Below are 22,958 nucleotides of genomic sequence, written 5' to 3' on the forward strand. Positions count from 1 at the left end.
AGGTCGCTCAACCCTAGTAGTAGCCCTTCCTACCAGCTCTTCTATGTCGCAGAGGTCATTCACCAGGTTTTCACCTGTGAGGGCAATACTCGCCGGCTCTTCAATGTGCCAGACCACTTATTTCCCAGGTCTATAAGTGTTGGAGATGTCCTTCTCAGCGCTCCCATGTACCAGACACCATACTTTTCTAGCTGTTTTTGTGCCAGATTACTAATTCCTTTCATCTACAACACCAGAGGCTCTCTTCTTCAGCTCTTCTACTTGTTCAGTCAATTATTTCACAGCTTTCAAGCTTTGGAGATACTATTTATCTTCTATGTGTCTTTGTGTGTTTTCTAACTGTAAGGCCTCCTCACCAGTTCCATGATGTACCAAATCATATATTTACCACGTCCATAACTGTTGGAGCTCTTCTGTGCCAGACCACCAATTTTCCAGCTGTGAGAGCTCTTATCATCAACCATACTAAGTGTCAGTGTTACAGAACCCCCAGCACCAAGAATATGTTATGCAGTATATATTATGTATAATAGGTTCCATGTGAAATGCATTAGTCCACAGGCTGTGCCCCTGGGCAGAGAGGACAAGATATCCCCCTTCTGTCCTCCCCCACCTTTGTAATTCCCCCAGTAAATATCAGCAGGCTCCGGCCCCCTGCGGCTATTGTAATGTATGTCTGGCCTGTTTTTTCTATTGGCCTGCCCTGTGTATCTGTGTTATATATTCTGTGTGCTGTAAATAAAGTGAGTTCTTTTAGGCAGGAAATACGTGGGGTAGCAGTCAGCTTTTATATGCTCTCACGTAACCAAGGAATTCCAGCCAGCGTCCTTCATTCAGAATCCAGCAAAAGCAGAGTGGACCTCCTGAAACACGGGGTGGTACTGAAAGAGGTACCCCAGCTTATTAGACCCCATTACAGTCAGATCACTCTTTCTATGCATATCTAGATTGGAAGTCTCTACTAGAGATGAGCAGTGTTCGAGTTGAACTGTTCGCCAATTTCAAATTCAAGCTGTTTTGGGCGGTGTTCGAGTCGTTCGACGAACCTGAACACTTTGCTTAAAATTCAGCTGTTCGAGTTTCTGTTCGATAACTGTTCGTTCACCAAAAGCCTAGCTTGATTTGCACATTAAAACTGTTTATCATTGTTAATAGACTGTTTCAGTGTATAGTGGGCGGGGTGGATAGATCTGTGCGGAAATAACGCCGATCTCCATTTTTTTTTTCTTTCCCACATTTACAGTGGGGCGTTGCAGTCTCTCAGTCTATCGGCAGTGCACACACACACGGCAATGTGCATGTGATGCACACAAGCAAGGGCATGTGTCATTGGCTGTGTATGTCACATGTCCTTGCCCTATAAGAACCAGCCATTTGCCCCGTTGCCACCATTTCCTCAGTGCTGCAGCTTAGTGTTAGACGGTACCGTTACTGCTGTGGGCGCTATACAGACTAAGAGTGTTTTCTTGGAGCGAATTGTCAGAGAGATAGGTTTAGGGAGTCAGGAGGAGTCGGGACTAGTTGTAATATCAGCCCTTTTCAGGGTAGGTTACAGCAGTTCATAGCACTGTTTGCCAGGCAGGTCTGTGCCAGTGCTGTGCAAGTGTTTGTCACAGCATTTGGTGTAATCTAGCTCAGCCAATCCTTTTGGGCTAGTAGCATTGTCTGATAGTCATCTGAGTAGCCCACCTGTGAAGCTAGCTATACCACCTGTGTATCTCAATTTTTACTGCATCTAACCCAGTTAATAGTTTTGGGCCTAGGAGCAGTGTCTGCACGTCAGCAGAGTAGCCCGCCTGTGAAACTAACTACACCGCCTGTGTATCTCTATTTTCACTGCATCTAATCCAGTTAATAGTTTTGGGCCTAGGAACAGTGTCTGCATGTCACCAGAGTAGCCTGCCTGTGAAACTAACTACACTGCCTGTGTATCTCTATTTTCACTGCATCTAATCCAGTTAATAGTTTAGGGCCTAGGAGCAGTGTCTGCACGTCAGCAGAGTAGCTCGCCTTTGAAACAAACTATACTGCCTGTGTATCTCAATTTTCACTGCATCTAATCCAGTCATTAGTTTTGGGCCTAGGAGCAGTGTCTGCACGTCAGCTGAGTAGCCCGCCTGTGAAACTAACTACACCGCCTGTGTATCTCTATTTTCACTGCATCTAATCCAGTCAATAGTTTAGGGCCTAGGAGCAGTGTCTGCACGTCAGCAGAGTAGCCCGCCTGTGAAACAAACTATACCGCCTGTGTATCTCAATTTTCACTGCATCTAATCCAGTTGATAGTTTTGGGCCTAGGAGCAGTGTCTGCACGTCAGCAGAGTAGCCCACCTGTGAAGCAAACTATACCGACTGTGTATCTCAATTTTCACTGCATCAATCCAGTTATTAGTTTTGGACCTAGGAGCAGTGTCTGCACATCAGCAGAGTAGCCCGCCTGTGAAACTAACTACACCGCCTGTGTATCTCAATTTTCACTGCATCTAATCCAGTTAATAGTTTTGGGCCTAGTACCGCAGTTTATCCACTCAGTTCTGCTCGGTTTTCATCCATCGGTTGTTGTGCCAACAACTACAGATACAGAGTTGCCAATAAGTTAAGCACTAAAATGAGTGGCAAAAGGCCTGCTGGTGGTGGAAAGGGGAATAGGCATGTTGGAAAGGGAAAAAAAGGTTGTGTCCGTGAGGTAGGTGGTAAAGCAACAGTACCATCTGCAGAAGAAAGACCATCTTCCAGCCAAAGTAAGATGTCTACTTCTTTTCGTGGAAAATCTGATATGATCCCTTTCTTACGACCATCGCTACAAGCATCGCCAAAAATTCCAGATGAGGCACAAAAACAGCAGGTGCTTGAACAGATATCAAGTGCTCGTTCAAGTGGGCTCTCCTCCATGTCAACTTCAACATCACAACTACTCCAGTCCTCAGAGTTGTCACCCCAATGGCACTTGCTTCCTCACAGCTCCCAAGTCTCCAGCTGCCCGTCTGAGCATGGGGTAACACACATGGTTGAGTCTGTAGAGCTGTTTACGCATACTATAGCCTGGGAATCAGAGGTCTGCTCCAGAGCTTCTGTGAATCCAGATGAGGAAATGATCTGCACTGATGCCCAGAATCTTTGTGAGTCGGATCCAGGCCCAGATGAAGAAGGTTCTGAGCATAATGTAGACCCTCGTTCCCAAACTGTAACTCCTGTTGGTGGAGACAATGAGGAAGATGATGATGAGAATGAGATACCTGATTGGAACGAAAACTTGACTTTTCGGTCGGGGCAGGAAGAGGTTGGCTCTGAGGACGACGGGTGTGAGAACACACAGGATGATGATGATGAGGTTGTAGACCCCACTTACTGTCAACCCCCAGTCCGCCAGTCCAGAGGTCAAGAAAAAAGAGAAATAACACGGCACTGCTTCACCCACCTATCCAATGTACCCACGACTGTAAGCTGCTGCTATGCCGATACTGCCAAAACTACCTGAGCAGACTCTCGGGTGCACTTCATGCAGTAGTATGCAAATAGTCCAGACAAAAGGAAAAAATGATGGTGCACTCACCGGTCCTGTGATTCAACAATCGTTTATTACGGCATATGCAGGGAACAACAAGGGAGAACGTGGATGAGGAGGACGACGGCCGTTTCGTGTGGCTACGCTTCCACGGGTCTCCATCAGGAGAAGAGGCTGCCGTCCAAGTCTTGCCGTCCCCACGAGTTGCTCGTCGATCCTCTGTATCTAGAAGTTCCTCCACTGCTTCTGCCTCCTCAACATCCTCTCGGTCCTCCCCCTGCACCCAAAGCATGTCTGGTAATGCCACCCGCGTTGTAACTGCGCAAAAGGAATCCTGCACACCTCCTCACTATGCTGTCACCAGGGCTCAACGGCATCAGGCAGTGTTTACATTGAAATGTCTGGGAAATGTGAGTCACACAGCTGAGGAGTTGTGGTCAGCTCTGGAGACCGAGTTCCATCAATGGTTGTCTCCACTCAACCTGCAGCCAGAGAAGGCTGTGTGCGAAAATGCTGCAAACCTGGGTGCGGTCCTTCGCCGGGGCAATGTCACACACGTGCCTTGTATGGCTCACATTTTGAACCTGGTTGTCCAGCAATTTTTATCCCACTATCCCAGACTAGATGGGCTTCTGCAGAGGACACGGTCGCTGTGTGCTCACTTCCGCCGTTCACATCCCACAGCTCGACGACTTGCATCTCTACAGAAGTCGTTGGGCCTGCCAGTTCACCGGCTGAAATGCGATGTGCCCACACAGTGGAATTCAACTCGGTACATGTTGCAGCGACTGTGGCAGCACCGATGAGCCCTGGTGCAGTACGTTATGACGTATAGCCTGGGCCAACAAGATCAAGAGGTGGGGCAAATCACGCTGCAGGAGTGTTCTCAGATCAGGGACATATGCACCCTTCTGCTCAGTTTTGAAATAGCAACGAAGATGTTTAGTGCTGACGATGCCATTATCAGCATGACCATTCCGGTGATTTACATGCTGGAGCACACCTTACACAGTGTTCGGAGTCAGGTGCTGGAACTAGAGGAGGAGGAGGAACAGGAGGAGTCGTATGCAGAAGGGATCATATCTCCAAGGTCAAGAAGGTTGGCAGCACCAAGGCGGCTGGCATTGGAGGCTGGGGGAGAGTGATTACTGAGGGCGCATGGTAGCAGCCAAACTGTTGAGGAAGGTGCAGGAGGCGAGGGAGAAGTGGAGGACGAACTGGCGTTGGGCATGGAAGACTCATCAGATGAGGGAGACCTTGATCAATTTTCTGTTGTGCGAGGTTGGGGGTAGACGGCAGACGAAGGAAGCATGATTCTCACCTCGCCAGCACCAAGACAACAAGGACTTGGTCCTCCTGGATGCGCAAGACACATGAGTGCCTTCTTGCTGCACTACCTGCAACATGACCCTCGGATTGTCAAAATCCAAAGTAATGCCGACTACTGGGTTGCCACACTCTTAGATCCCCGGTACAAAAGCAAATTTGGCAAAATATTTCCTACCATAGAAAGGGATTCATGCATGCAGGAGTATCAGCAGAGACTTTTACAGAATCTAACATCTGCTTTTCCACAAAACACCAGTGGTGCACGTAGTGAATGTCTGAGTTCTAACTTGCCAACCGTGGGACTATCGAGTTATCACTCAAACCGTAACAGTAACTTCGTATCTGGTGGTAACAGCAATTTTTTCCAATCGTTTCAAGATTTTTTTAGACCATCCTTTGCAAGGCCACAGGAGACAAGAAGTCTGACGCACAGCCAACACCTAGAGAGGATGGTACAACAGTATCTCCAAGTTAACATCGATGCCATGACTGTGGAACTGGACCCTTGCTCATTTTGGGCTTCCAATCTTGAAAAATGGCCTGAGCTCGCCACTGACGCCTTGGAGATCTTGTCGTGCCCCGCAGCCAGCGTTCTCTCTGAACGTGTGTTCAGCGCTGCTGGTGTTGTGCTGACAGATAAGCGCACACCGCTGTCCAGTGACAATGTAGACAGACTATCGTTTATCAAGATGAACAAATCCTGGATCCGCAAGGACTTTTCTACCCCTGTGTCATCTTGGGGAGACTAAAAGCTTGATGATTTTTGAAAATCACTTCACCAACCGTTTTAAAAAACTCTGGCGAAATTGATGCCACTTAAGTGGTGTCTGAGGCTGTATTTTTGGAAAAAATGGAGACTCTTTTATTTAGTCCCCTTGCTGAGTTTTACATGACATTGCCATCGTCAATTCCAGGTGGGTGGGGTCGTCTCCAGAGTTGTTTACTCATACTATGGCCTGGGATTCAGAGGTCTGCTCCAAAGCTTCAGTGCCTGCTAGTCAGCAGAGTAGCCCAGCCACCCACCGCCTGTTTACCTAAGTACTATTTTTAACTGTATCTGGCCCAGGAAATCCTTTTGGGCCTAATAGAAATTGGTGCTACTCAGCAGCGTACTTCACCCATGAAGCAAGCTACACCGCCTGTTTACCTAAGTACTATTTTTTAACGGCATCTAGCCCAGAAAATCCTTTTGGGCCTAGTAGAATTTGGTGCAACTCAGCAGCGTACCCCACCCATGAAGCAAGCTACACCGCCTGTTGATCTAATTACTAATTTTTAACTGCATCTAGCCCAGGAAATCATTTTGTACCTAATAGCATTTTGTGCTACTCAGCAGAGTACCCCACCCATGAAGCAAGCTACACCGCCTGTTTACCTAACTACTATTTTGTAACGGCATCTAGCCCAGGAAATCCTTTTGGGCCTATTAGAATTTGGTGCTACTCAGCAGCGTACCCCACCCATGAAGCAAGCTACACCGCCTGTTTACCTAAGTACTATTTTTAAACGGCATTTGGCCCAGGAAATCCTTTTGGGCCTAGTAGCAATTTCTGCTACTCAGCAGAGTACCCCACCCATGAAGCAAGCTACACCGCCTTCTTTCTTTCTCAATCTAACCCCTCGGCTCTGGGGTGTCCACTCTCCCTCCAGCTCTCCTTCTCACAGGTGGACTACCACGTGTTTTCACACTGTGGCAAATCTTTTGGGCCCAGGCATAAGAAGTCGTCGAGGTAATGGATAATATGTGCCGCCTTACAAACGTCCATGACAACACATTTGAGGAAGCAACTAAACACCTCAAATAGTGAGCAGGATATGGAGCACCCCATGGGCAAACAGCGATCTATGTAGTATGCTCCTTCACAGAAGCAGCCCAATGGGAGGACACTATTCGGAGGCACAGGTAGTAACCGGAACGCCCCCTCAATGTCTGTTTTGGCCATTAGGGTGCCCCTTACCAACTTCTTGACCCGCCTGATTGCCTCTTCAAAGGTTCCGCGTCAAGGTTGTCGTTTACTGACCTGCCCCTTGGATATGACAAATGGTGGATTAGTATGAATATATTGGGTTCATTTTTTGGCACAACTCCCAACGGGGGTACCACTACGTCTTCTAAGGAAAGTGTTCTGAATGGACCCGCCGCCATTCTACCTAAAGATATTTATTTTTTTTATTTTTTTTGTCAAGACATCTGGGTGTTGGTAGAGTGACTTTAGATTTTTACTCCAGCCTTTCTTGATTTTAGAATGGCATGACATGCCTATATCTGTGTCTCCTCCTCCTTTTACTCCTCCACCTTTCTTTTCGCATGACTATATGTAGTTGTGACTTTTCCATGTGTTTGTTGTGTCTTCTGAGCAGTTTGTCAGCTTTTGGACACCTTTTAAGGTGTTTTCTATGTGTCTTCCATGTGTTTGTATGTGTTTGTGTTTGCCTGCCATTGGTTTCAATGGGGTTCGACTGTGTTCGTCGAACGTTCAACGAACATTTCGTCGAACACGTCCCTGTTCGATGAACCGAACCCGAACACTAGGGAGGTGGCTCAACACTAGTCTCTACTGTTCACATTGTATTAATGCAGTGTAATTTGTTGTTCTGTCTAAATCCCCAAAAATGAGATTTAACCCCTTAGCGACCGCCGATACGCCTTTTAACGGCGGCCGCTAAGGGTACTTAAACCACAGCGCCGTTAATTAACGGCGCTGTGGAAAAAGTCCATAGCGCCCCCCAGAGGCCGATTTTCTCCGGGGTCTCGGCTGCCGAGGGTAGCCGAGACCCCAGAGAACATGATTCGGGGGGGTTTTAACCCACCCCGCATTTGCGATCGCCGGTAATTAACCGTTTACCGGCGATCGCAAAAAAAAAAAAAAAAGCGATCTCTTTTTAATTTCTCTGTCCTCCGATGTGATCGCACATCGGAGGACAGAGAAAAGGGGTCCCAGGTGGCCCCCCAATACTCACCTAGCTCCCCCGATGCTCCTCGTGTCTCCCGGTGGGCGCCGCCATCTTCAAAATGGCGGGCGCATGCGCAGTGCGCCCGCCGGCCGGCACCGGGAGAATCTTTGGGGTCTCGGCTGCCGGGGGTAGCCGAGACCCCAAAGAGCACGATTGGGGTCGGTATTACCGACCCCTGTTTTGCGATCGCCGGTAATTAACTGTTTACCGGCGACCGCAAAAAAAAAAAAAAAAGTAAAGTGTAATTCTCTGTCCTCTGATGTGATCGCACATCAGAGGACAGAGAAATAGGGGGATTCGGCGACCCTAGCATACTCACCTAGGTCCCTGGATCCTCTTGCTGCTCCTCCTGGCCGCCGGCAGCAGAACATGGCGGACGCATGCCCAGTGCGCCCGCCATCTGTCTCCATCTGCCGGCCGGCAGGAGAACAGCAGTTGGGGCTAAAATTAGGGTTAGGGTTAGGGGTAGGGTTAGGGGTAGGGGTAGGGGTAGGGTTAGGGTTAGGGGTAGGGTTAGGTTAGGGGTAGGGTTAGGGTTAGGGGTAGGGTTAGGGGTAGGGTTAGGGTTAGGGGTAGGGGTAGGGTTAGGGTTAGGGGTAGGGGTAGGGTTAGGGGTAGGGTTAGGGGTAGGGTTAGGGGTAGGGTTAGGTTAGGGGTAGGGTTAGGGGTAGGGTTAGGTTAGGGTTAGGGGTAGGGTTAGGTTAGGGGTAGGGTTAGGGGTAGGGTTAGGTTAGGGGTAGGGTTAGGTTAGGGTTAGGGGTAGGTTTAGGGGTAGGGTTAGGTTAGGGGTAGGGCTAGGGTTAGGGCTAGGGTTGGGGCTAAATTTAGGGTTAGGGTTGGGGCTAAATTTTGGGTTAGGGTTGGGGCTAAACTTAGGGTTAGGCTTCTTTCACACTTACGTCGGTACGGGGCCGTCGCAATGCGTCGGCCCGACATACCGACGCACGTTGTGAAAATTGTGCACAACGTGGGCAGCAGCTGTAGTTTTTCAACACATCCGCTGCCCAATCTATGTCCTGGGGAGGAGGGGGCGGAGTTACGGCCACGCATGCGCGGTCAGAAATGGCGGATGCGACGTACAAAAAAACGTTTCATTGAACTTTTTTTGTGCCGACGCTCCGCCAAAACACAACTGATCCAGTGCACGACGGACGCGACGTGTGGCCATCCGTCACGATCCGTCGGCAATACAAGTCTATGGGCAAAAAACGCATCCTGCGGGCACATTTGCAGGATCCGTTTCTTGTCCAAAACGACGGATTGCGATGGAATGCCAAACGACGCAAGTGTGAAAGTAGCCCTAGGGCTAGGGTTAGGGTTGGGGCTAAAGTTAGGGCTAGGGTTGGGGCTAAAGTTAGGGTTAGAGCTGGGATTAGGGTTAGGGTTTGGATTAGGGTTCGTATTAGGGTTAGGGTTGGCATTAGGGTTACGCTTGGGATTAGGGTTAGGTTTGGGATTAGGGTTAAGGTTAGGGTTGTGATTAGGGGTGTATTGGGATTAGGGTTAGGTTTGAGGTTAGGGTTGAGATTAGGATTAGGGGTGTGTTGGATTTAGGGTTTTGATTAGGGTTATGGTTAGGGTTGACATTAGGGTTGTTTTGGGGTAAGGGTTGTGATTATGGTTAGGGTTAGTGATTAGGATTATGGATGAGGTTGGGATTAGGGTTAGGGGTGTGTTGGGGTTAGGGTTGGAGCTAGAATTGGGGGGTTTCCACTGTTTAGGTACATCAGGGGGTCTCCAAATACGACAGCCAATTTTGCGCTCAAAAAGTCAAATGGTGCTCCCTCCCTTCTGAGCTCTGCCGTGCGCCCAAACAGTGGGTTACCCCCACATATGGGGCATCAGCGTACTCGGGATAAATTGGACAACAACTTCTGGGGTCCAATTTCTCTTGTTACCCTTGTGAAAATAAAAACTTGGGGGCTACAAAATCTTTTTTGTGAAAAAAATAATATTTTTTATTTTCACGACTCTGCATTCTAAACTTCTGTGAAGCACTTGGGCATTCAAAGTTCTCACCACACATCTAGATAAGTTCCTTAGGGGGTCTAGTTTCCAAAATGGGGTCACTTGTGGGGGGTTACTACAGTTTAGGTACATCAGGGGCTCTGCAATCGCAACATAATGCCCACAGACCATTCTATCAAAGTCTGCATTCCAAAAAGGCGCTCCTTCCCTTCCGAGCTCTGCCGTGCGCCCAAACAGTGGTTTACCCCCACATATGGCGCATCAGCGTACTCGGGATAAATTGGACAACAACTATTGCAGTCCAATTTCTCCTGTTACCCTTGTGAAAATAAAAACTTGGGGGCTACAATATCTTTTTTGTGGAAAAAAATAATATTTTTTATTTTCACGACTCTGCATTCTAAACTTCTGTGAAGCACTTGGGCATTCAAAGTTCTCACCACACATCTAGATAAGTTCCTTGGGGGGTCTAGTTTCCAAAATGGGGTCACTTGTGGAGGGTTTCTACTGGTTAGGTACATCAGGGGCTCTGCAATCGCAACATAATGCCCACAGACCATTCTATCAAAGTCTGCATTCCAAAAAGGCGCTCCTTCCCTTCCGAGCTCTGCCGTGCGCCCAAACAGTGGTTTACCCCCACATATGGCGCATCAGCGTACTCGGGATAAATTGGACAACAACTATTGCAGTCCAATTTCTCCTGTTACCCTTGTGAAAATAAAAACTTGGGGGCTACAATATCTTTTTTGTGGAAAAAAATAATATTTTTTATTTTCACGACTCTGCATTCTAAACTTCTGTGAAGCACTTGGGCATTCAAAGTTCTCACCACACATCTAGATAAGTTCCTTGGGGGGTCTAGTTTCCAAAATGGGGTCACTTGTGGAGGGTTTCTACTGGTTAGGTACATCAGGGGCTCTGCAAACGCAACATAATACCCGCAGACCATTCTATCAAAGTCTGCATTCCAAAACGGCGCTCCTTCCTTCCGAGCTCTGCCGTGCGCCCAAACAGTGGTTTACCCCCACATATGGGGTATCAGCATACTCAGGACAAATTGGACAACAACTTTTGGGGTCCAATTTCTCTTGTTACCCTTGTGAAAATAAAAATTTGGTGGCTAAAAAATCTTTTTTGTGGAAAAAAAAAATATTTTTTATTTTCACGGCTCTGCATTATAAACTTCTGTGAAGCACTTGGGCATTCAAGGTTCTCACCACACATCTAGATAAGTTCCATGGGAGGTATAGTTTCCAAAATGGGGTCACTTGTGGGGGATTTCTACTGTTTAGGCACATCAGGGGCTCTCCAAACGCGACATGGCGTCCGATCTCAATTCCAGCCAATTCTACATTGAAAAAGTAAAACGGCACTCTTTCTCTTCCAAGCTCAGCGGTGCGCCCAAACAGTGGTTTACCCCCACATATTGGGTATCGACGTACTCAGGAGAAATTGCACAACAACTTTAGTGGTCTAATTTCTCCTGTTACCCTTGTGAAAATAAAAATTTGTGGGCAAAAAGATCATTTTTGTAGAAAAAATGCAATTTTTTTTTTCACGGCTCTACGTTATAAACTTCTGTGAAGCACATGGGGGTTCAAAGTGCTCGCCACACATCTAGATAAGTTCCTTAAGGGGTCTAGTTTACAAAATGGTGTCACTTGTGGGGGGTTTCCACTGTTTAGGCACATCAGGGGCTCTCCAAGCGCGACATGGCGTCCAATCTCAATTCCAGCCAATTCTACATTGAAAAAGTAAAACGGCACTCCTTCTCTTCCAAGCTCTGCGGTGCGCCCTAACAGTTGTTTACCCCCACATATTGGGTATCAGTGTACTCAGGAGAAATTGCTCAACAACTTTTGTGGTCTAATTTCTCCTGTTACCCTTGTGAAAATAAGAATTTGTGGGCGAAAAGATCATTTTTGTGTAAACAAAAGCGATTTTTTATTTTCACGGCTCTACGTTATAAACTTCTGTGAAGCACTTGGGGGTTCAAAGTGCTCACCACACATCTAGATAAGTTCCTTAAGGGGTCTAGTTTCCAAAATGGTGTCACTTGTGGGGAGTTTCCACTGTTTAGGTACATCAGGGGCTCTCTAAATGTGACATGGTGTCCGATCTCAATTCCAGCCAATTCTACATTGAAAAAGTAAAACGGCACTCCTTCTCTTCCAAGCTCTGCGGTGCGCCCTAACAGTTGTTTACCCCCACATATTGGGTATCAGTGTACTCAGGAGAAATTGCTCAACAACTTTTGTGGTCTAATTTCTCCTGTTACCCTTGTGAAAATAAGAATTTGTGGGCGAAAAGATCATTTTTGTGTAAACAAAAGCGATTTTTTATTTTCACGGCTCTACGTTATAAACTTCTGTGAAGCACTTGGGGGTTCAAAGTGCTCACCACACATCTAGATAAGTTCCTTAAGGGGTCTAGTTTCCAAAATGGTGTCACTTGTGGGGAGTTTCCACTGTTTAGGTACATCAGGGGCTCTCTAAATGTGACATGGTGTCCGATCTCAATTCCAGCCAATTCTGCATTGAAAAAGTCAAACGGCGCTCCTTCACTTCTAAGTTCTGCGGTGCGCCCTAACAGTGGTTTACCCCCACATATGGGGTATTGGCGTATTCAGGAGAAATTGCATAACAAAATTTATGGTTACATTTCTGTTTTTACACTTGTGAAAATAAAAAAAATGGTTCTGAATTAAGATGTTTGCAAAAAAAAGTTAAATGTTCATTTTTTCCTTCCACATTGTTTCAGTTCCTGTGAAGCACGTAAAGGGTTAATAAACTTCTTGAATGTGGTTTTGAGAACCTTGAGGGGTGTAGTTTTTAGAATGGTGTCACACTTCATTATTTTCTATCATATAGACCCCTCAAAATGACTTCAAATGTGATGTGGTCCCTAAAAAAAAATGGTGTTGTAAAAAGGAGAAATTGCTGGTCAACTTTTAACCCTTATAACTCCCTAACAAAAAAAAATCTTGTTTCCAAAATTGTGCTGATGTAAAGTAGACATGTGGGAAATGTTATTTATTAACTATTTTTCATGACATATCTCTCTGATTTAAGGGCATAAAAATACAAAGTTTGAAAATTGCAAAATTTTAAAAATTTTCGCCATATTTCCGTTTTTTTCATAAATAATCGCAAGTAATATCGAAGAAATGTTACCACTAACATGAAGTACAATATGTCACGAAAAAACAATCTCAGAATCAGCGGGATCCGTTGAAGCGTTCCAGAGTTATAACCTCATAAAGTGACAGTGGTCAGAATTGCAAAAATTGGCCTGGTCATTAAGTACCAAATTGGCTCTGTCACTAAGGGGTTAAGCATAAACCCCAATGTTGCTATAGAGTACAGTGACACAAATGTACACTGTTCATGCTTTTTGCGATGGTGTATGTCTTTTCAGATGGACACAGGAATGTTTTCTACATTTCTGTCCCTGTCTGAAGAAGGGGACACTGTTGGGAAAAAAAAGCACAAAGTCCATTTGTACTTCGTTTGTGTCATTGCACTCTATAGCTCCGTCGAAGGTTCTGTTCAAATTCTATAGTGTGGACATAGGACAATGTTTCTAGAACCCAACAATATCTTCAATGGCTACCCAATTGTCTCCTAACAATCAGATCCCTCCTTCCCCAGTTCTCTTCATCTGCTCTCTTCACAACATCCCTACCACAAACTTTTTGTAACTTTTTTAAAATGTGGGTAGTGAGGTTGGGTATCTATTGCTGGTTTCTAAACCATTCTTTGATACCAGGGTTGCCAACATTTTCACTTGTCCATAGAAAAAAAATCAGGGGTCTGTGATTTTTTTTGAAGCTGAAGAAACGTATACAGATTATTTTGACTGTAATTATCATCATTTAACCCCTTCCCGACCCATGACGCCACGTAGGCGTCATGAAAGTCGGTGCCAATCCGACCCATGACGCCTATGTGGCGTCATGGAAAGATCGCGTCCCTGCAGATCGGGTGAAAGGGTTAACTCCCATTTCACCCGATCTGCAGGGACAGGGGGAGTGGTAGTTTAGCCCAGGGGGGGGTGGCTTCACCCCCTCGTGGCTACGATCGCTCTGATTGGCTGTTGAAAGTGAAACTGCCAATCAGAGCGATTTGTAATATTTCACCTATTATAACTGGTGAAATATTACAATCCAGCCATGGCCGATGCTGAAATATCATCGGCCATGGCTGGAAATACTAATGTGCCCCCACCCCACCGATCGCCCCCCCAGCCCCCCGATCTGGCCGGTACACTGCTCCCGCTCCCCTCCGTCTAGTGCTCCGCTCCCCCCGTGCTCTTGTCCGCTCCCCCCGTGCTCCAATCACCCCCCCGTGCTCCAATCACCCCCCCTGCACTCCGATCCACCCCCCCCCCCGGTGCTCCGTTCCACCCCCCCGTGCTCCATTCCAGCCCCCCCGTGCTCCGTTCCACGCCCCCCGTGCTCCGTTCCACCCCTCCCGCGCTCCAATCCCCCCCCCCGTGCTCCGATCCCCCCCCCGTGCCCCCCCACCCCATCATACTTACCGATCCAGCCGGGGTCCCGTCCGTCTTCTCCCTGGGCGCCGCCATCTTCCAAAATGGCGGGCGCATGCGCAGTGCGCCCGCCGAATCTGCCGGCCGGCAGATTCGTTCCAAAGTGCATTTTGATCACTGAGATAGATTATATCTCAGTGATCAAAATAAAAAAAATAATAAATGACCCCCCCCCCTTTGTCACCCGCATAGGTAGGGACAATAAAAAAATAAAGAAATTTTTTTTTTCCACTAATGTTAGAATAGGGTTAGGGTTAGGGTTAGGGGTAGGGTTAGGGGTAGGATTAGGGGTAGGGTTAGGGGTAGGGTTAGGGGTAGGGTTAGGGGAAGGGTTAGGGTTAGGGGTAGGGTTAGGGTTAGGGGTAGGGGTAGGGTTAGGGCTAGGGTTAGGGTTTCGGTATGTGCACACGTATTCTGGTCCTCTGCGGATTTTTCCGCTGCGGATTTGATAAATCCGCAGTGCTAAACCGCTGCGGATTTATGGCGGATTTACCGCGTTTTTTTCTGCGCATTTCACTGCGGTTTTACAACTGCGATTTTCTATTGGAGCAGTTGTAAAACCGCTGCGGAATCCGCACAAAGAAGTGACATGCTGCGGAATGTAAACCGCTGCGTTTCCGTGCAGTTTTTCTGCAGTATGTGTACAGCGATTTTTGTTTCCCGTAGGTTTACATTGAACTGTAAACTCATGGGAAACTGCTGCGGATCCGCAGCGTTTTCCGCAGCGTGTGCACATACCTTTAGAATTAGGCTATGTGCACACTGTGCGGATTTGGCTGCGGATTGGCCGCTGCGGATTCGCAGCAGTATTCCATCAGGTTTACAGTACCATGTAAACATATGAAAAACCAAATCCGCTGTGCCCATGGTGCGGAAAATACCGCGCGGAAACGCTGCGTTGTATTTTCCGCAGCATGTCAATTCTTTGTGCGGATTCCGCAGCGTTTTATACCTGCTCCTCAATAGGAATCCGCAGGTGAAATCCGCACAAAAAAACACTGGAAATCCGCGGAAAATCCGCAGGTAAAACGCAGTGCCTTTTACCCGCGGATTTTTCAAAAATGGTGCTGAAAAATCTCACACAAATCCGCAACGTGGGCACATAGCCTTAGGGTTAGGGTTGGAATTAGGGTTGTGGTTAGGGTTGTGATTAGGGTTATGGCTACAGTTGGGATTAGGGTTAGGGTTGGAATTAGGGTTGTGGTTAGGGTTGTGATTAGGGTTATGGCTACAGTTGGGATTAGGGTTAGGGGTGTGTTGGGGTTAGTGTTGGAGTTAGAATTGAGGGGTTACCACTGTTTAGGCACATCAGGGGTCTCCAAACGCAACATGGCGCCACCATTGATTCCAGCCAATCTCGTATTCAAAAAGTCAAATGGTGCTCCCTCACTTCCGAGCCCTGACGTGTGCCCAAACAGTGGTTTACTCCCACATATGGGGTACCAGCATACTCAGGACAAACTGCGCAACAATTACTGGGGTCCAATTTCTCCTGTTACCCTTGTGAATCTAAAAAAATGCTTGCTAAAACATAATTTTTGAGGAAAGAAAAATGATTTTTTATTTTCACGGCTCTGCGTTGTAAACGTCCGTGAAGCACTTGGGGGTTCAAAGTGCTCACCACATATCTAGATAAGTTCCTTGGGGGGTCTAGTTTCTAAAATGGGGTCACTTGTGGGGGTTTCTACTGTTTAGGCACACCAGGGGCTCTGCAAACGCAACGTGACACCCGCAGACCATTCCATCAAAGTCTGCATTTCAAAAGTCACTACTTCCCTTCTGAGCCCCGACGTGTGCCCAAACAGTGGTTTACCCCCACTCATGGGGTATCAGCGTACTCAGGAGAAACTGGACAACAACTTTTGGGGTCCAATTTCTCCTGTAACCCTTGGGAAAATAAAAAATTCTGGGCTAAATAATTATTTTTGAGGAAAGAAAACGTATTTATTATTTTCACGGCTCTGCATTATGAACTTCTATGAAGCACTTGGGGGTTCAAAGTGCTCACCACACATCTAGATAAGTTCCTTTCGGGGTCTAGTTTCCAAAATGGGGTCACTTGTGGGGGGTTTCTACTGTTTAGGCACATCAGGGGCTCTGCAAACGCAACGTGACGCCCGCAGAGCATTCCATCAAAGTCTGCATTTCAAAACATCACTACTTCAATTCCAAGCCCCGGCATATGCCCAAACAGTAGTTTACCCCCACATATGGGGTATCACCGTACTCAGGAGAAACTGGACAACAAATATTGGGGTCAAATTTCTCCTGTTACCCTTGGGAAAATTAAAAAATTCTGGGCTAAATAATTATTTTTGAGGAAAGAAAACGTATTTATTATTTTCACGGCTCTGCATTATAAACTTCTATGAAGCGCTTGGGGGTTCAAAGTGCTCACCACACATCTAGATAAGTTCCTTTCGGGGTCTAGTTTCCAAAATGGGGTCACTTGTGGGGGGGTTTCTACTTTTAAGCCACATCAGGGGCTCTGCAAACGCAACGTGACGCCCACAGAGCATTCCATCAAAGTCTGCATTTCAAAACGTCACTACTTCACTTCCGAGCCTCGGCATGTGCCCAAACAGTGGTTTACCCCCACATATGGGGCATCAGCGTACTCAGGAGAAACTGGAAAACAACGTTTGGGTCCAATTTCTTCTGTAACCCTTGGGAAAATAAAAAATTCTGGGCTAAATAATTATTTTTGAGGAAAGAAAACATATTTATTATTTTCACGGCTCTGCATTATAAACTTCTATGAAGCACTTGGGGGTTCAAAGTGCTCACCACACATCTAGATAAGTTCCTTTGGGGGTCTAGTTTCCAAAATGGGGTCACTTGTGGGGGGTTTCTACTGTTAAGCCACATCAGGGGCTCTGCAAACGCAACGTGACGCCCACAGAGCATTCCATCAAAGTCTGCATTTCAAAACGTCACTACTTCACATCCGAGCCCCAGCATGTGCCCAAACAGTGATTTACCCCCACATATGGGGTATCAGCGTACTCAGGAGAAACTGGACAACAACATTTGGGGTCAAATTTCTCCTGTTTCCCTTGGGAAAATAAAAAATTGCAGGCTAAAAGATCATTTTTGAGAAAATAATTTTTTTTTTTTATTTTCATGGCTCTGCGTTATAAACTTCTGTGAAGCACTTGGGGGTTCAAAGTCCTCACCACACATCTAGATTAGTTCCTTTGGGGGTCTAGTTTCCAAAATGGTGTCATTTCTGGGGGATCTCCAATGTTTAGGCACACAGGGGCTCTCCAAACGTGACATGGTGTCCGCTAATGATTGGAGCTAATTTTCCATTTAAAAAGCCAAATGGCGTGCCATCCCTTCCGAGCCCTGCCGTGCGCCCAAACAGTGGTTTACCCCCACATATGGGGTATCAGCGTACTCAGGACAAACTGGACAACAATATTTGGGGTCCAATTTCTCCTATTACCCTTGGCAAAATAGGAAATTCCAGGCTAAAAAATCATTTTTGAGGAAAGAAAAATTATTTTTTATTTTCATGGCTCTGCGTTATAAACTTCTGTGAAGCACCTGGGGGTTTAAAGTGCTCAATATGCATCTAGATAAGTTCCTTGGGGGGTCTAGTTTCCAAAATGGGGTCACTTGTGGGGGAGCTCCAATGTTTAGGCACACAGGGGCTCTCCAAACGCGACATGGTGTCCGCTAACAATTGGAGCTAATTTTCCATTCAAAAAGTCAAATGGCGCGCCTTCCCTTCCGAGCCCTGCCGAGTGCCCAAACAGTGGTTTACCTCCACATATGAGGTATCGACGTACTCGGGAGAAATTGCCCAACAAATTTTATGATCCATTTTATCCTACTGCCCATGTGAAAATGAAAAAATTGAGGCGAAAAGAATTTTTTTGTGAAAAAAAAGTACTTTTTCATTTTTACAGATCAATTTGTGAAGCACCTGAGGGTTTAAAGTGCTCACTAGGCATCTAAATAAGTTCCTTGGGGGGTCTAGTTTCCAAAATGGGGTCACTTGTGGGGGAGCGCCAATGTTTAGGCACACAGGAGCTATCCAAACGCGACATGGTGTCCGCTAACGATGGAAATAATTTTTCATTCAAAAAGTCAAATGGCGCTCCTTCCCTTCCGAGCCTTACCATGTGCCCAAACAGTGGTTTACCCCCACATGTGAGGTATTGGTGTACTCAGGAGAAATTGCCCAACACATTTTAGGATCCATTTTATCCTGTTGCCCATGTGAAAATGAAAAAAATGAGGCTAAAAAATTTTTTTGTGAAAAAAAAGTACTTTTTCATTTTTACGGATCAATTTGTGAAGCACCTGGGGGTTCAAAGTGCTCACTATGCATCTAGATAAGTTCCTTGGGGCGTCTAGTTTCCAAAATGGGGTCACTTGTGGGGGAGCTCCAATTTTTAGGCACACGGGGGCTCTCCAAACGTGACATGGTGTCCGCTAAAGAGTGGAGCCAATTTTTGATTCAAAAAGTCAAATGGCGCTCCTTCCCTTCCAAGCCCTGCCGTGCGCCCAAACAGTGGTTTACCCCCACATATGAGGTATCAGCGTACTCAGGACAAATTGGACAACAACTTTCGTGGTTCAGTTTCTCCTTTTACCATTGGGAAAATAAAAAAATTGTTGCTAAAAGATAATTTTTGTGACTAAAAAATTTAAATGTTAATTTTTTCCTTCCATGTTGCTTCTGCTGCTGTGAAGCACCTGAAGGGTTAATAAACTTCTTGAATGTGGTTTTGAGTACCTTGAGGGGTGCAGTTTTTAGAATGGTGTCACTTTTGGGTATTTTCAGCCATATAGACCCCTCAAACTGACTTCAAATGTGAGGTGGTCCCTAAAAAAAATGGTTTTGTAAATTTCGTTGTAAAAATGAGAAATCGCTGGTCAAATTTTAACCCTTATAACTTCCTAACAAAAAAAATTTTGTTTCCGAAATTGTGCTGATGTAAAGTAAACATGTGGGAAATGTTATTTATTAACTATTTTGTGTCACATATCTCTCTGGTTTAACAGAATAAAAATTCAAAATGTGAAAATTGCGAAATTTTCAAAATTTTCGCCAAATTTCCGTTTTTATCACAAATAAACGCAGAATTTATTGACCTAAATTTACCACTAACATGAAGCCCAATATGTCACGAAAAAACAATCTCAGAACCGCTAGAATCCGTTGAAGCGTTCCTGAGTTATTACCTCATAAAGGGACACTGGTCAGAATTGCAAAAAATGGCAAGGTCTTTAAGGTCAAAATAGGCTGGGTCATGAAGGGGTTAAGGGTTTACAGTGAATGCAGCTGATGTCTTCATATCAGGATTATGGGCTGTAAATATTGATCACTGGCAATCATAATGATATATTATGGCTTTCCAATGTGACACTGTATATACAGTGGGGCAAAAAAGTATTTAGTCAGTCAGCAATAGTGCAAGTTCCACCACTTAAAAAGATGAGAGGCGTCTGTAATTTACATCATAGGTAGACCTCAACTATGGGAGACAAACTGAGAAAAAAAAATCCAGAAAATCACATTGTCTGTTTTTTTATCATTTTTTTTTTGCATATTATGGTGGAAAATAAGTATTTGATCAGAAACAAACAATCAAGATTTCTGGCTCTCACAGACCTGTAACTTCTTCTTTAAGAGTCTCCTCTTTCCTTCACTCATTACCTGTAGTAATGGCACCTGTTTAAACTTGTTATCAGTATAAAAAGACACCTGTGCACACCTTCAAACTGTGTGACTCCAAACTCCACTATGGTGAAGACCAAAGAGCTGTCAAAGGACACCAGAAACAAAATTGTAGCCCTGCACCAGGCTGGGAAGACTGAATCTGCAATAGCCAACCAGCTTGGAGTGAAGAAATCAACAGTGGGAGCAATAATTAGAAAATGGAAGACATACAAGACCACTGATAATCTCCCTCGATCTGGGGCTCCATGCAAAATCCCACCCCGTGGGGTCAGAATGATCACAAGAACGGTGAGCAAAAATCCCAGAACCATGTGGGGGGACCTAGTGAATGAACTGCAGAGAGCTGGGACCAATGTAACAAGGCCTACCATAAGTAACACACTACGCCACCATGGACTCAGATCCTGCAGTGCCAGACGTGTCCCACTGCTTAAGCCAGTACATGTCCGGGCCCGTCTGAAGTTTGCTAGAGAGCATTTGGATGATCCAGAGGAGATTGGGGAGAATGTCCTATGGTCTGATGAAACCAAACTGGAACTGTTTGGTAGAAACACAACTTGTCGTGTTTGGAGGAAAAAGAATACTGAGTTGCATCCATCAAACACCATACCTACTGTAAAGCATGGTGGTGGAAACATCATGCTTTGGGGCTGTTTCTCTGCAAAGGGGCCAGGACGACTGATCCGGGTACATGAAAGAATGAATGGGGCCATGTATCGTGAGATTTTGAGTGCAAACTTCCTTCCATCAGCAAGGGCATTGAAGATGAAACGTGGCTGGGTCTTTCAACATGACAATGATCCAAAGCACACCGCCAGGGCAACGAAGGAGTGGCTTCGTAAGAAGCATTTCAAGGTCCTGGAGTGGCCTAGCCAGTCTCCAGATCTCAACCCTATAGAAAACCTTTGGAGGGAGTTGAAAGTCCGTGTTGCCAAGCGAAAAGCCAAAAACATCACTGCTCTAGAGGAGATCTGCATGGAGGAATGGGCCAACATACCAACAACAGTGTGTGGCAACCTTGTGAAGACTTACAGAAAACGTTTGACCTCTGTCATTGCCAACAAAGGATATATTACAAAGTATTGAAATGAAATTTTGTTTCTGACCAAATACTTATTTTCCACCATAATATGCAAATAAATTGTTAAAAAAACAGACAATGTGATTTTCTGGATTTTTTTTTTCTCAGTTTGTCTCCCATAGTTGAGGTCTACCTATGATGTAAATTACAGACGCCTCTCATCTTTTTAAGTGGTGGAACTTGCACTATTGCTGACTGACTAAATACTTTTTTGCCCCACTGTATAGCATATATCAGGGATGTCAAACTGCATTCCTCGAGGGCCGCAAACCATGCGTGTTTTCAAGATTTCCTTAGCATTGCACAAGGTGCTGCAATCATTATGTGTGTAGGTGATTAAATTATCACCTGTGCAGTACAAGGAAATCCTGAAAACATGACCTGTTTGCAGCCCTCGAGGAATGCAGTTTGACACCCCTGGCATGTATAGTCTGACTTCCTGCAACCAGCAACACAGTTAGAAAAGAATGAATTAATTTTCCAGACCAACATGATTTAAATATACAGTTTTATAAGGGAATGGATAGGTAACAGCTGCCTATGACTGGATTGCTCCTTTACTATAAATATAAGTTTTAATATATAATAATACTTGTTCCTCTTCTGTCCAGCTGAAGCCTTACCTTACCAGAGGCGGGAGTTCGGCCTCTCTACATAACAGCACCATTCGTTGCACCATATTTCAACTTATGATCCATACCCTGGACCCCCTGGGGGAAGGTAAGACAACTCTCAATGAACATTATGAGTGATAGATCTGATGGACTCACTATGAGGATTATCTTGATATAACACTACTGGTCATTGAGCTTCAATCAAATCATGACTTCATTTTTGAGCTTTTTGTTTCCTGTGATTGTAAGTTTTGGTCTTGTGTGAATGTGATTCCACCAGCGCTAAGTTATTTTGACTGAGTATCATAAACCATAGTCATTTTCTTAATCTGCTTTGCTTATAGTTTTGCTTTTTTTCCCTGCTGAACTTCCCTGGTTTCATCCCCTGCATTTACATATTGAATATAGTTTCAGTTCAAAAACTTTGGGGGCTTTCTTCCAAGTGGGCATCTTTTGTTGACTTTAGGGTTAGGGCTAGGGTTAGGGCTAGGGTTAGGGTTGGGGCTAGGGTTAAGGCTACAGTTAGGGTTGGGGCTAAAATTAGGATTAGGGTTTGGATTACATTTACGGTTGGTTATAGGGTTAGGATTAGGGTTAGGGGTGTGTCTGGGTTAGAGGTGTGCTTAGGGCTACCATTGGGATTAGGGTTAGGGGTGTGTTTGGATTAGGGTTTCAGTTATAATTGGGGGGTTTCCACTGTTTAGGCACATCAGGGGCTCTCCAAACGCGACATGGCGTCCGATTTCAATTCCAGCCAATTCTGCGTTGAAAAAGTAAAACAGTGCTCCTTCCCTTCCGAGCTCTCCCGTGTGCCCAAACAGGAGTTTACCCCAACATATAGGTTATCAGGTTATCAGTGTACTCAGGACAAATTGGACAACAACTTTTGGAGTCCAATTTCTCCTGTTACCCTTGGGAAAATAAAAAACTGGGGGCTAAAAAATAATTTTGGGGTTAAATTTTTTTTTTTTAATTTTACGGCTCTGCGTTATAAACTGTAGTGAAACACTTGGGGGCTCAAAGTTCTCACAACACATCTAGATAAGTTCCTTGGGGGGGTCTAGTTTCCAATATGGGGTCACTTGTGGGGGGTTTCTACTGTTTAGGTACATTAGGGGCTCTGCAAATGCAATGTGACGCCTGCAGACCATTCCATCTAAGTCTGGATTCCAAATGGCGCTCCTTCCCTTCCGAGCCCTCCCATGCGCCCAAACGGTGGTTCCCCCCCACATATAGGGTATCAACGCACTCAGGACAAATTGG

The 22,958-nt window shown here is 45.6% G+C and overlaps 1 protein-coding gene across 2 annotated transcripts in view; it reads left to right on the forward strand.

Annotated features, from left to right (window-relative positions):
* Positions 1-22,958, forward strand: part of SLC24A1 (solute carrier family 24 member 1) — a 175,540-nt gene that overhangs the window by 29,280 nt on the left and 123,302 nt on the right. For both annotated transcript variants that reach the window (XM_069766376.1, XM_069766375.1), the window contains exon 4: positions 21,693-21,801. In XM_069766376.1, coding sequence (XP_069622477.1) covers positions 21,693-21,801 — 109 coding nt within the window. The remainder of the gene's footprint in view (positions 1-21,692; positions 21,802-22,958) is intronic.

Source organism: Ranitomeya imitator, chromosome 4 (genome assembly GCF_032444005.1).
Source record: "Ranitomeya imitator isolate aRanImi1 chromosome 4, aRanImi1.pri, whole genome shotgun sequence".
Taxonomy (NCBI): domain Eukaryota; kingdom Metazoa; phylum Chordata; class Amphibia; order Anura; family Dendrobatidae; genus Ranitomeya; species Ranitomeya imitator.